The sequence below is a fragment of the Malaclemys terrapin genome, chromosome 9 (assembly GCF_027887155.1).
Source record: "Malaclemys terrapin pileata isolate rMalTer1 chromosome 9, rMalTer1.hap1, whole genome shotgun sequence".
In the NCBI taxonomy this organism is placed as follows: domain Eukaryota; kingdom Metazoa; phylum Chordata; order Testudines; family Emydidae; genus Malaclemys; species Malaclemys terrapin.
In genome coordinates, this window is record NC_071513.1 from 57326951 (window position 1) to 57341258 (window position 14308).

Consider the following 14308-nt stretch of genomic DNA (forward strand, 5'->3'; position numbering starts at 1 on the left):
GAGGACATGGCGCAGCTGAGAGAAGACTAGTGAGATGGGCAGGGAGTAGTGGCTGTAGGGAAGTACCCAACCGGTCCCCCAGCTCGATGTGGAGGTGGGTGAAGAGTGGGGCCATAGCTGGCACCTGGGCACCAGCTGGGTGAGAGGATTACGTGGCCCAGGCCCCTGGCAGAGCAAGGCTGAAGGAGGGGCAGGGCGGGACAGCGAGGGAAGGGAAGCATGGGCGCTGGGCACAGCTGGGTGGCGCAGGAGGTGACAGGTAGAGAGCCGGGCGCTGCCGGCCTTACACTCTCTCTCTCGGCTCTGTGCTGGCACTAGGGCGGGGCTCGCGGCAGCCGTTGGCCTTAGGTCTCCCCAACTGTTAGCTCGCGCTCTGTTTGCGACGCGCGCTCCCTCAAGCCGCCACCATTCTCATCCGGGGCCTACGCAGGTAGGTGGCGCCCTATATCACGTGATGATGCGTGGCGGCGCGACCGCCATCTTGTGGTGTTAGGACTGAGGAATTGCTTCGGCTGTGAGAGAGTCTCCGTCCGGGATCGCAGGTAATTAACCCCGCTGGCTCTGGCCGGCTCCCCTGGGCGCTGGGTGGTGTCTGAGCCTTTCTCCTTCCCGCCCGGGACGTGTTCGTCCCGTACACGCGGCCCTGCTGCGGGAACGTGTATAGGCCGCTTTGGAAGCACCGGCCTCGCCTACAGTTACTGCCCAGGGAAAGGCCGGGGGCTTGGGATACGGAAGCTAGGGACGCTCGCGGCCTATGAGGAGCCGAGGTTGTTTGGAGTTGGCTTATGGGATATAGGCCTTTCCCGGAGCCTCTGCTTTTGGTCTTTTCTCCCTTGGCTTCCGAGGACACTCTGGCGGCCTTACCCTGTCCTGTTCCCACCCCCTGGTGGCTCTGAGGGGTGGGGGCTTCGTCCAAATGGCCCCTTGGCAGCGGGTCCTGCCGTGGGTTGGGTGAGTGCTGCTGGACCGGAGCTTGTCAGACAGCTGCGGGATTTCTCGGATTCTCCCGAGCCATCTGCGGTTCCTGCTAATTTCTTTTTTATCCTAACTCCTGTGAACTCTCCTCTCCCACCCCAACGGGACCGTCCCGTGTCCTGAGCGAGCCGTGGGCAGGTTCCGTTCGCATTGAAACCACACTCCCCTGAGCATGTCTGGCCTTGTCATATCGCAGACACTAGGAGAGAAGAGCTGGTTCAGGACTGAGGCCTTCCCCTCAGTGAGCTGGGTGTTAAAGGGAATAATCAGCAGCGTGTGACCATGGAGGCCTTGGCAGGCTGAAGAGCCCATTGATCAGGGTCATGTATGTTTGGTATTAATCCAAAACAGGTAGTCTCAATGTCAACAAAACACTCGCAGCACTTTCAAGCATGTATAACTGCAGTTTAAATCAAGACAAGTTTGAGGTCAAGGGGATCAATGCAGATTGACATAGTTGGAGTAATCCCTCCCCCCCCCCCCCGACATTCTCCTGTGTCCATTACTTCAACACGTTGGCCTTGTTTTTTTGTTGTTACTTTTGCCATTATTTTTGCTGTCTGTATTTTGTTCTCTAAATTTTATATCTGAATTCTGCTTTTGTTGATTTTTTTTTTAATTTAATCATTTTCAGCTCATCACCCTTTGCTTTCTTGCTTCAGGAGCTAGCTTGTGCCATTTTTTTGAGAAGTGTTGCCTTTTCCACTATTCTACTTGTATTTATTGCCTTCTAACTTTTTATTAAAGATAAACATGTCTTTGAGTAGAATATGTAATAGTTGGACATTATGATAATCTGGCTCTCTTTGACACAAAAGCAGTTGTTATAGGAGTCAACCTAAGTTACCCAACTCCAGCTACAAGAATAGGGGAGAGGGGAGAGCGACCCCCAGTGGATTATTGGTAGTAGGGCTGGTAGGAGCATTAGTATAGAAAAGGCATTGGTGGTCAATAATTTGCCTAGACTTTGTCTAGCTCAGAGTTAGGGCTTGTCTCCGCTTACCATAGATCGACGCTGTGGTGATCGATCCACTGGGGTCGCTCTCCCCTTGACTCTGGTACTGCACCAGAACGAGAAGCATAAGATAAGGTGATGGAAGAGTTTCTCCTGTTGACCCAGTATGGTGTAGACACGACAATAAGTTGACCTAAAGTATGTCGACTCCAGCTACGTTATTCATGTAGCTGGAGTTGGGTAACTTAGATTGACTTGGCCCCGTAGTATAGACCTGCCCTTAGCCAATAATGTGGAAATAAGCCTGTGCCCTGTCAGTATGAGCAGGAGAATCCATGGAGGTGCAACAGTGGGAGAACTTTATATTTAAAAGAAAAAAAAAAAAAAGGTAGCATAGAGACACTGACCCAGTGAGGTAATTGGTGTCAGATTTCTTGTGTCACAGAATGGATTCTTCATTGAGCCTGGACAAAATGCAAGATTCTGCTTCCTGGTTAACTGTATTCAATAGGTCAGAAATAGGGGTACCATCAACTGAAGTGATATGTTACAGTGAAAATTTATAGCAGTCATAGCAAGACTTGACAGCTTGTTGACTCCACTGCTGTCTGAAGACTTAATGTATCTTTTCAGTTCTCTGACAAAGTTGTAAAATATTTGTTAGTGATTTCAGGAGTTGGACAGGGGTCCCATGTCATCTGGGCATGTGGATATGCTTGCACAAAGATTACATCCTCTGTCACCAGGTTTGCTGCAGAGCCTTTTTTGAACTGTTTTCCAGTGTCTCTGTTTTCAGCTAATATAGATAATTAAAATATAGAATATTTATATTGCATCTTGGTTTATTACTCATCATTTGAAAATGCATCAAGAGACCTGTGTAACGCATCAGTAAAATAATTTCTCAAATACCTTGAACATCCCTTCTTTTCACCAATAAAATGGTGCCCAGCAAAGGGGCTAAAAGTATGATAAAAAGATTCCTTTTCTCTCTAAAATGTACAATAAATATAAAGGAAAAATGGCTTGAAAAATCAGCCTTTTCTATGAAAACCTTGTATTGGTCATAGTTAAAAGTAAATACTACTATAACCAAAAAGGTGGTGTAGAGCTGTTTTTTTCCATTTTTACTTTATGTATAGTCAATTTCACTATTTCCCCCTGTATAATCAATTATTTTGCTTTCTGAAAAGTCTCAGATGCCAACTGGGGAATAGAAAAATCTGTGTACACGCATTTTTAAAGGATATTTTAAAGCAAAACAATGCCGCTCCTTCCAAAGACTTAATATCTAAAAGGTGCTCTGTCAGGAACTGAAATTTTTTAAAGTTAAAAATTAAAACAAATCAGGTTGAATAATGCTTTTCAGATTTATGAATACTTTAAAGAGGCAAATGAAGTTTTCCATTTGGGATGAACTGTAGTATTGAAAGATGACGGGTAACCCACATGCACATTATCCATGTTGATCTGGGGTGTTGCCTGGATGGACTTTTTGCTAGTCTAAGCTCTGCCAATGATATTTGCAGTGTACTAGAACACAAGGAAAAAGCAGTTTGACTAACTTAAGGTACGTCTACACTACAAGCGCTGCTACAGATCATCTTATTACAGCAACAAAAGGGATATTTCTCTGTTGCTGTAGTAGATCCATCATATCAAAAAGAATAGGAGTACTTGTGGCACCCTAAAGACTAACAAATTTATTTGAGCATAAGCTTTTGTGGGCTACAGCCCACTTCTTCGGATGCATAGAATGGAACATGTATTGAGGATATATATACATATATATACAGAGAGCATGAAAAGGTGGGAGTTGTCTTACCAACTCTGAGAGGCCAATTAAGTAAGAGAAAAAACTTTTGACGTGATAATCAAGATAGCCCAGTACAGACAGTTTGATAAGAAGTGTGAGAATACTTACATGGGGTGATAGATTCAATGTTTGTAATGGCTCAATGTGTGTGTGTGTGTGTGTGTGTGTATGTGTGTGTGTATGTGTATGTGTATATATATATAAATATATAAAAAATCTCCTCAATATATGTTCCATTTTATGCATCCAAAGAAGTGGGCTCTAGCCCACGAAAGCTTATGCTCAAATAAATTTGTTAGTCTCTAAGGTGCCACAAGTACTCCTGTTCTTTTTGTGGATACAGACTAACACGGCTGCTGCTCTGAAACCCATCGTATCAAGAGGCAGTAGCTAGGTCAGTGGAAGAATTCTTCTGACAACCTGGAGACCCCTGATGCAATATTTTATTTCTTATTTTTCTTCTTTAATGTGTTGAGGCCTGAAATTCTCCTTAGATTTTCTGCTTGTTTAACATTTGAAATGTCAAAAATACTAAATGTTATTTTCCTTTCTTTTGCTGGTGTTATTTTCCTTTCTTTTGCTGGAGTTCTCTTTGGAAGTCCAAATAACTGATACAGGAGTGTCGTCGTCCTCCCCCCCCCCCCCCCCCCCCAATTGAAATGTTTCAAAAAGATCTGGTCTCTAAACTTTTCCTTCAAGTAGAGTTAAATAGCTGTTAACAAACAGTCCCATGGTTTTTAAACAGTCTGATTTAAAAATTAATTTTCATCTCAGTTCAGGATTCTATTCCTTGGCTTTTGTGATGGCATGATGATACTAGCTTTCCAGTACTCCTGTTCGAGGAAATATTGGGATAAATGATACATGAATCTTAAATGTAAAACAATCAGGGGACAAAAAGCTTAAACAAGGATTTTAAAGTTTGCTTTTAGGCTATACTTAAAGGAAATAGGTTGTAACCAAGAAGATTTAGTGGTGATATATATGTGAACAGTGTGCCCTCTTGTGGTTGGCTGCATATTAAAAAGAACATAGGGTCCTGCTATACTACTTTTCTGTAACTCACTTTTAATTCCAGTGGTAGTGGCAGGGTGTGAAGATAAAGGATCAGGGTCTCAATCCCAGCTTTACAAATTTGGGTGTCTTTGTTAGTAATTTAGTTTGCAGCAATGGGTTTATTACAGAATGATATCCAGCTGTCTTTCTCAAAATATGAAGAAACTTTGTCAAGCTGTTTTTGAATTACAGTTAGCTAAAAATTTCCTGAACATGGAAGCCACTTAGCAGTAACTCCTTCGTTATGGTGATAAGTAGGGAGCCATTATAAATCCTATGTTCATATTGCTTACACTTTTGCACAAAGTATTTTTATATTACTTCACTCAAGTACATCTAAGGGGTTTTTGGAGAGTTTGAAAGCAAGTGGTAAAAACACTTAAATTACGGATGTTTTTTAAAAGAAACTGCCTTATTTTAAAATAATTTTAAATACAGTTTAAATTATTTAAAGTACTTATTTGCAGAAATCCGCCTTAATGTTTGACTTAGCTGCTTATGATGTGAGAGCAGCATTGCAGAAGTCTGGCTATCTTAGATAGTTATATTGCCCCCATGACTGTAGCATCTGAGAATCTGTCTTTTATTGGAATTATGCTTACAACACCTCTAGGAGACACAGAAAGTACCATTATCCCAATTTTACACATGGTGAACTGAGACACAAAGGCTGTGACTTGCTCAAGCTTACACAGGAAGTCTGTGATGATGGAGCAAGGAATTCAGTACTCCCCTCTAGGGCATGTCCACATAGAAAATAGAAGCAGCCTTCTCCTGCTTCCAGATACTCCCTTGATTCAAGAGGGAGAAGAATGGGCTGTGGATCTGAAGATGATGACCCATATGCCACTTTTGTTTTTTCAATTTAAGTTTTAAAAAACTCAGGAAATTACATTAACTGTGGGAAGTAGAAGAATGGTCTTCTCGTTAAGGCATTTGAATGCTGTCTTGGAGAATTGGATTTTATCCCTTTCTGTGCCACAGAGTTCCTATGTGATGTTGCGCAGGTCACATAAACCAAAATTTCCACAGGTGACCACTGTGTAATGCTGATTTTCTGGATAACCAGCTTGAGACACTTGTCTGATGTGCAGAATACTCCCAACTGTAAGGTCGGTGGGAGCTGGCCTCTGAACATAAAATGTGCTTATCCATTCTTGGCCAAATGGCAGCCTGCGTGTACATCGTTGCCTTTGCTCACCTTCACCTTCTCTGCCTACAGATGTGGCTCCAGAGTGTTTACTCACCCCCCACGGCATGCTATGGACCTTATGCTGACTGTCTTTCTCACCCCCACCCCCCCAGGTGCTCTTTCCTCCAGTGGTGGACAGATCTGCAACAGGTCTGTGTAGGTATCCCCTTCCTCCCATCCTCCACGGACAGGCGATCATTCAGACACATCCCTTGCAGAATGGGGAGCGCACATGGGAGAGCGCATGATGTAAGTGACATGGACCCCTCGGGAATCCAGATGCACATCAATATTCTGGAACTCCGGACAGTATGGAGAATGTGTCAAGCATTTCTTCCATCTGTTGGCTCCCATCATGTTCTCATCGTGTCGGACAACACCACCACCATTTATTACATCCAAAACCAAAGGGACACTAGGTTGACTGCTGTGTGTGCTGAGGCGGCCAATCTATGGGATTGGTACATTGCCCACAAGATCCTGTTGTTGGCAGCCGATCTTCTGGATACTCAGAATGTGATTGCAGACTCTCTCAGCAGAAAATTAGTGGTCAATCACAAGTGGGAACTCCACAGCACTGTAGTAAGCGACATTTTGAACCCATGGGGGGCTCCAACCAGAGACCCCTCTGTCTTCCACTCCAGCAACAAATGCAGCACATACTGCTCTAGAGCAGTGGTTTTCAAACCTTTTTTTTCTGGCAACCCAGTTGAAGAAAATTGTTGTTGCCTGCAGCCCAACAGAGCTGGGGCAGAGGGTTAGGGTGCGGGAGTGAGGACTGCGTGGTGGGGATGGGAATGAGGGGTTCAGGGTGTGGGAGGGGGCTCTGGGCTGGGGCAGGGGGTTGGGATGTGGGAGGGGGTGCAGGGTCTGGGGTGGGGATGGGGATGAGGGGGTTGGGGTGCAGGAAGGGACTCCAGGTTTGGGGGAGGGCTCAGGGCTGGGGCAGGGGTGCGGGCTTACCTCTGGCAGCTCCTGGTCAGTGGCATAGCTAGGGTGCAGAGGCAGGCTTCCTGCTTGTCCTGGCACCGCGGACTGCACTGTGCCCCAGAAGTGGCCAGCAGCAGGTCCGGCTCCTAGGTGAAGATGCGCGGCTCTTGCCCACAGGCACCATCACCCCCAGCTCCCATTGGCTGGGAACCGGCCAATGGGAGTGTGGAGCCAGTGCTCGCAGCACTGGGGGCAGCACATGGAGCCCCATGGCCCCCCCCCCCCCCCCCCGCGTCTAGGAGCCGGACCTGCTGCTGGCTGCTTCCGGGTGGGGGCTACTAGTTTTGCTAATAGTTTTACTCTTGGGTGCTGAGCAAGGTGACCCAGTGCCTTGCATTCCACAACCCGAACTTTGAAAACCACTGCTCTAGAGGATATCGGTATCCACTCCCAAGGCGATGCTCTCATACTTTGCTGGTTGAACCAGAGCAACTATGCCTTCCCCTTCTACCACTCCTGCCACAAGTAGTCCACAAGATCAGGCAGGAGTGAGCCACAGTCATTCTGGGTGCCCCATTCTGGCCAAGACAGTTCTGGTTTCTCAACTTACTCTGCATGTTAGCCTGTCCCCCACTTCCCATCCCCACTTCCCCCAAGCTGCAAACACAATAGCACAGACATCCCAATCTGTAGATGCTTCACCTCAGTGTATGGTATTTGGATGGGCATCTTCTCTAGAGTGGGAATGTTTATCTGAAGTGCAAGACATCCTCTTGAGCAGCAGGAAAGAGTCCTCTAGGTGTTCTTACTGGGTCAAGTGGAAACGCTTTGCCTCCTGGACCCAACAGAAAGGGCTTTCCCCAGAGGAAGTGGAGATGCCTTTTCTTTTGGATTACCTCCTGTTCTTGAAGATGTCAGGGCTCACCCTCAACTTTCTCAAGGTCTACATAGTGGTAGTCAGTGCCTTCCATCCCCCTGTGGAAGGACACTCTGTATTTACACATCCATTGACGACTAGGTTTTGGAAAGGTCTCCTCAGAACTTTCCTACCCAGTGGGACCTCAGCTTCATTCTTGTGGCACTAATGAAACAGCCCTTTGAACTGCTGGCTTCATGCTCTATGTCCCTCTTTTCCATGAAAGTCACCTTCCTTGTGGCTATCACTTCAACGAAAAGGGTAGGTGAACTTGGGGTCATGATGGCAGACCCCCCCCCTTTCACCACTTTCCATAAGGACACAGTCTCTCTGTGGCTACATCCCAAGTTTCTACCAAAGCTCATAGACCAGTTTAATCTCAACCAACCCATACACTTTACTTGCTTTCTTTCCAAAGCCTCTCACGTTGGCAGAGGAACAATGACTTTGGTCCCTTGACTCCTGCCAGACGTTGGCCTTCTACCTGCAGAGGAGAAGACCTATCAGGAGGTCTCCTAGATTGTTTATCACAATAGCTGAGAGAGTTAAGGGGCAAGCAGTCTCCACACAAAGAATCTCCAAGTGGATGTTTGGGTGCATTACAATCTGTCAGTTGTTTGGGCAGTCTCCACCCCTTGGGGTAGAGCCTATTGCACGTGAGCCCAGGCGTGAACTATAGTCACCCTCCATGATGAACCACTTCAAGACACGTGTAGGGCGGCCACGTGGAGTTCAGTACATACCTTCACTGCACATTACGCCTTGGTGCAGAACTCTGCAATGGATACCTCATTCGGTGTGGCTGTTCTCCACACAACCATTCTATCCTCATCCTTGCACCTTCTTCCGAATTAGGTACTGCTTGTTAATCACCCTCAATGGAATAAAGTAGGAACCATCACTCAGAGAAGAGGAGAACATTACTTATCTGTAACTGGAGGTTCTTTGAGATGTGTGGTCCCTATCTGTATTTCAGTTCCCATCCTCCTCCTCTTCTGTGGATCTGTTCAGTTTGCGATGGAGAAGGAATTGGAGATGAGGTCTATCCGCCCTGCCCTTTATCACCTCAGATGAACCCATGAGATGAAGCAAGGGCATATGTGCGGACCAAAAGACACTATGATTTTCTGCTCCTGGAACACATGGCATGCATGTGTAAACCCTCAGACGGGGACCACACGTCTTGCGCAACCATCAATTAGTGGTACATAATCTCCTTTTTTTTTTTTTTTTTTCTCAATTGTAAGTAATAGAAAATTTTAAATGAAATATCCTGGCACTTGCCCAGGAAATCTTGCTATTTGCCATGGATAAGTAACTGGATTTTTCAAGCTCTGCAGTTTATTGTAACTTATGAATTGTATAGCTGTGACTTCATTAATCAAACTTTTTCTTCTGCGAAGGAAAGCAGTAGTGTTTCCTAAGTAGGTATTTGCTGGTGTGTTCAGGTGTCTTTTATTGCTGATTGATCTCAAAAGAAACTGTACAAATTGCCTTGTTTCTTCCTCTGCCCGTGATCAAATTAGGGGTGCTGCAAGTGGTCTGGGACCAAATATCCTATTATCTAAAATAATTGTATCTCAGATTGAATTGCATTATAGAGCTTAGATTCACTAGTGGAACCCACTTAATCAGTTACCTCTTTTAGCATTTTTTATTGCTGGGATGTCCACTGCAGTCTGCTTTTGTGTATTGGGGAGACATTAACCTTATGAAGAAAAAAAATTACTCCCTTGTCTTCATGATATTCTTCATTTGTGTTTTGTGGTGTGGTGTGTTGTGTGTGATTGATTGATTTATTTATTTATTTTTAGGTTAACACTTTTAAAGAAGAGTAGAAAAGAAGAAAATGGCAGCAGAAACTCAGACACTTAACTTTGGGCCTGAATGGTGAGTCTTTTCTGTTTTGTCAGAGTTTGGGACCTTGTTCTGAAAACTAGGAAGGCTTTATGGACATGTATATTTGGGAGGAGGGAGAGGCTGAATGGATTATAAAACTGAATTGGATACAATGTGTGTTAATTACTTACTCAAATCTAGTTCTGGTCTATAGTGACTAAATGTAATCATCATATGACTGCTTAGTGCGCTGTGTGAAAGGAATTGGAGGTTTCATGTCATTGTAATAACTAACACATACACATCAGACGCTCCAGAATGTCCAAGGAATGAACAAGAAAGGTGAAGAACTATCTTGATGCTTGAGATGGTTGATCCTTGTATATGAGGCATATTGGTGAGGAAACTAGTACTTACACTACCCATGATGGACTTTTTCTACAGATACATAAGCCTTCTGTTTTCAGTTTTGAAAATAAAAACTTGTAAGGTGGAGTGTGTCTGAGAAATTTGTACCCCTTTTCCCTCCCACCACATTCACAGTATTTATTCATAAGAAAAAATACCCATGTTAAGAGTGGGCTTCCATGCATGCATTGTTGGAATGTTACATCATCCTGCAGTGATTGTTTGAGAGTCTTATTACAATACCCATCCAATGTGCTTGGTCCTTCCCCTGATAAAGACTGTTCTAGAGGTGTGATGGTAGTTCAGTATTTGCCCCTCTTGCTTATTCAGTCTTGACCTCTCTGCTGAGACTGTGCACAAAGATATCAATTGATGTTGCTTCAAAAGAGCTAGCATGATCCTTGGATGGATAAATTATTGGGGGGAGGGGCCATATTTAAAGAGGATGTACAACAATTGGAGAGGGTTCAGGAAAGAACTACAGGATGATTTGTCTGGAAAATGTCTTATAATGAGAGACTTAAGCTTAATCTTGATCTATTCAGTTAACTGAAAAGGAGGTTGACTTGATCACTGAGTGTACCTATACAGGGAGAAAATATACTACATGGTTGTTTAATCTAGCAGTCCAGTCATAACTAGAGCCACAGTGGTAGGAAGCCAAAGCTAGAAAAGTAAGGCACAAATTATTAATGGTGAGGGTAATTAAACATTGAAACAGTTTACGAAGGGATGTGGCAGATTATCCCTCCATCACTTGAAGTCTTAAATGAAGACTGGATGTCTTTTTAATGGAGTTCATTGTCTCAGTCCCACCTCTTTGTGGGGTGGTGTCCACATCAGGAAAATCATCATACTAATTATTCTTGTTTGTGATCTTAGAAGAGGTTCCAAGAAATGTACAGCTCTTGCACACCTAAAGATAGTTCTTCTGACTTAGGGAGCAGACACAATTTGCAGACATGTTTGAAAGCAGTAATCTAAAAATGTGTTTAAAATACTAAAATTGTCTAATGTTTGCAGGACATTTTATAAAGCTTAAAATTGTTTATTTTGGTATCGTTTTAGACTAAGAGGTAAAGTAGGGCTTCCAAGAAAGGTAATCCAGGGGGTGTAGAAAAGTAATTGTGAGACCATGCCATCTTCTAATGCTTTGGTGGATAGTGTTTCCTGATGTGCTTGTAGGGAGAAATTTAATTATACATCAGCAGAGTGTTGTTGTTATGCTGGTGCCATTGTGTGGTAAGCAGGGTTTCTTTTAAAAAACAAAAACAAAAACAAACAAAAAAAACCTAGTCCTGGGATTTTTTCCTCTACTGCTATAGGGTATCTGTGAAGCCAGTCTGTTCCAATTGTTGGATTTATTTTATCCATCTCAAACTCTATTTCATGTCTGGTGCAGTGATATGATAGCACAGGTATAGATTCTGTCCAGTTTAATTTTGTTCCTCCTCTGCTTTGTTCTAGGCTGCGAGCTCTGTCCAGTGGCGGGAGCGTGACTTCGCCTCCCCTTTCTCCTGCTTTGCCAAAGTACAAACTAGCAGATTATCGCTATGGGAGAGAAGAAATGTTAGCACTTTTCCTAAAGGATAATAAGGTGTGTGGGGGGTGGGAGGGGGAGGGTAGGAAGAAGGCTCGTCTGTAATCCCACAATCTTGTAATTATGGAAAGAGGTCTCTCTGTACAATGTGTGTGTGTGTGTGTGGTTTTTTTATGCATATTCCTTAGCGGAGAACAAAAGTGCAGGTTGTTCGTATATGTGCATGTGGTTTTCTCTCTAGGTGCACATGTGCACCATGCATATGAGATTGGAATACTTTGGCCAGAAGTGTTCATGGGGGCATGCCTGCAACCTGCATATCCTAGTGTCCCCTCCTCCCACCTGAGGACATAAAGGGTGGAGCAGACCCAACTGCCCTTAGTTCTTACCACTCCTGGCAGCAGATTGGAACTTAGCAGTGCCCATTTGCTATCCTGCAGCTCTGCTCTTTTAGTTAAGGTTTAGAGTTTTTGTAGTGTAGTTACAGTAGCTATCTGCCTTGGCCTGTTGGCAAGAAATTAAATCCTGCACCTACTCTGGTCACTGATCATTCCACTTTGGCATTGATGCTTTCAATGACACCTCCTTTGGTACTGATACCCTTGATTCTGCCTCGCTTGGTACTGTCCTTTCCAGCTCCTAAAAACCTTGTCATTATGCCAGTATCCGTTATTCAGTCCAGTGGCAGTAACCGGCTTCTGTCAGTATCAGAACCAAAGACGTTCATACTAATAAAATTGTTATCCACCAAGCTCCTCTGGAGCCCCTCTTTCTGATTTATAGACGTATATCCTGGTCTCCTCAGCCTCTATCAACACCTGAGGTTGGCTGCACTGTATGAGGAAGTGTATTCCTGTCTTTTCTTTGTCAGATCATAATAGGGAGCCTTCTCCTAGATTTGTCCCCTAATCTCCAGTGTCTATGAATAGAAGTCCAAAAGGAAGTCTAGAGGGCACTCTTCTCATTGACACCAAAAGAGGCATGGATTGGACAGAATCCAGACCCTATGGGTATCTCCACCTTAGTGCCATATACCATACCTGATGTCCTGCAAACCTGGCCTTACTGGTCACTTTGGAACCCTAAAACTCTACTTCCAAGACCTCAGTCATTGAAAGTTCCTTTGTCTCATCACAGGTCTCTTTCTACAAGGCCTTCTGGAGCACTGTAAGTCCTCATGTTGTGAAGCATGTGGCCAAAAATGGGGAGGATCGGGAAGAAGAATGGCTCCTACAGTACCAGTAGTCATCCCATACACCTTCCCAGATGCAGATGTTAAGCCTAATTTACCATCTGCTATTGATAACTTTAAGGCTTTTCAAGACCTGTTAAATCATATAGCAGATACCTTGGATATTGGGAGTGGCCCAAGGAAGTCAATAAATGATTTAACATGTTACATCCCACAATATCAGGCAGGTTAGCCATACCACATATGAAGTTATTTTCAAACCTGCCAAGGACTTAAGGAAATCACTGGCCTCCAGCCCTGCAACTTCTGAAAGGATCAGTGTGTCCTTGCTAGGTCCCTCCAGTATTTTTATGTTCACCCTGCCCCAGTTCACTAGAGGTCGCTGCAGTGCAGGAGAAAATAAAACCAGGACTTGCTAAGATGACTCCTAAGGAGAGGGACCTAAAGAAACAAGACCTTTTTGGGAGAAAAGTTTACTCTTCAGTCAACCTTCAGGTTCTTATAGTAAATTTATTAACTTTTGACAGTGATGTATGTCTACCTCTAGTAGGATAAGATCTCCCATTTTGTAGATAAACTACCTCAGGATTCTGTGGAGGAGCTGAGGTCCATTCTTACTGACTGCCAAGACGTCGCAGGCAGCTCTAGATGTGAGAACTATGTCTACTTCAATTACCATATTGAATCTTAATGGCTGAAATCATCAGATGTACTTAAAGAACTAGGGTCACCATTGAGGAGGTGCCATTTGAAGGGTCTGACTTAATTCTAACATGGATGAAGTGCTACATTCTTTGAAGAATTCCAGGACAATTCTTTGCTCCCTGAGCCTTTATCCTCCAGCTTTGAGGATTATCCTCTCTCCTCCTCTAAGAGAATGCTCATATTACCAGCAGAAATCTGCTGAGCCTCCCAGAAAGAAACCCCCTTCTTCCAGTGAAGAAGCAATTCAGCCTTCTTTTCAGCTACCATTCAGGTTGCATCTGGATCCAGGCAGCAAGTTAAACATCATGGTCAAGAACCCTGGGCTGATCTGACAGGATGTATTCCTGCACTGCCTCCCCTCCTGTTTGGCAGCTGCCTTTTTTACTTGTTGAATGAATGACAGTCACTCTAGGCACCCATAATATCTTCTGTGGATCGTCCGTAGATCTAAAACCTTCTGCAGATCTTTAGTTTGCAGCTCTTGACTTCCAGTATGCATATTTCTGTGTCTGTCCATCCAGTAGGCAGTTAATACCTTGTTTCCTAGTGTGTAGCTCACACTTATCTGCACAGAGATCTGCCTGTAAGACTTTCCATGGCAACAAAAAAGTTTAGCAAGTGCCCAGCAGCTCACCTATCCATACCCTTAAGAATGGTTGATTTGAAGGCAAATCTCTTCAGAAGGTACCTCGTTCAATAAGAATAGTCCTCAAGCTCTTTACCTCCAGTGAGACTCAGTGCAAACCATGAGAAATCCACTTTTATTCCGACTCAGACAATTTGA

The 14308-nt window shown here is 44.2% G+C and overlaps 1 protein-coding gene across 6 annotated transcripts in view; it reads left to right on the plus strand.

Annotated features, from left to right (window-relative positions):
• The first annotated feature begins 473 nt into the window (after positions 1 to 473).
• Positions 474 to 14308, plus strand: part of GIGYF2 (GRB10 interacting GYF protein 2) — a 150390-nt gene continuing 136555 nt past the window's right edge. For 4 of the 6 annotated variants that reach the window (XR_008446141.1, XM_054039169.1, XM_054039173.1 and 1 more), the window contains exons 1-3: positions 474 to 542; positions 9655 to 9730; positions 11555 to 11684. Coding sequence is in view for 5 of the 6 variants with exons in the window: in XM_054039169.1 (XP_053895144.1) it covers positions 9690 to 9730; positions 11555 to 11684 (171 nt within the window). In the remaining variant the exon portion in view is untranslated. Of the gene's footprint in view, positions 543 to 6113; positions 6244 to 9654; positions 9731 to 11554; positions 11685 to 14308 lie in introns of those variants that run through there. The other 2 variants (XM_054039170.1, XM_054039171.1) reach the window with 2 other exon arrangements.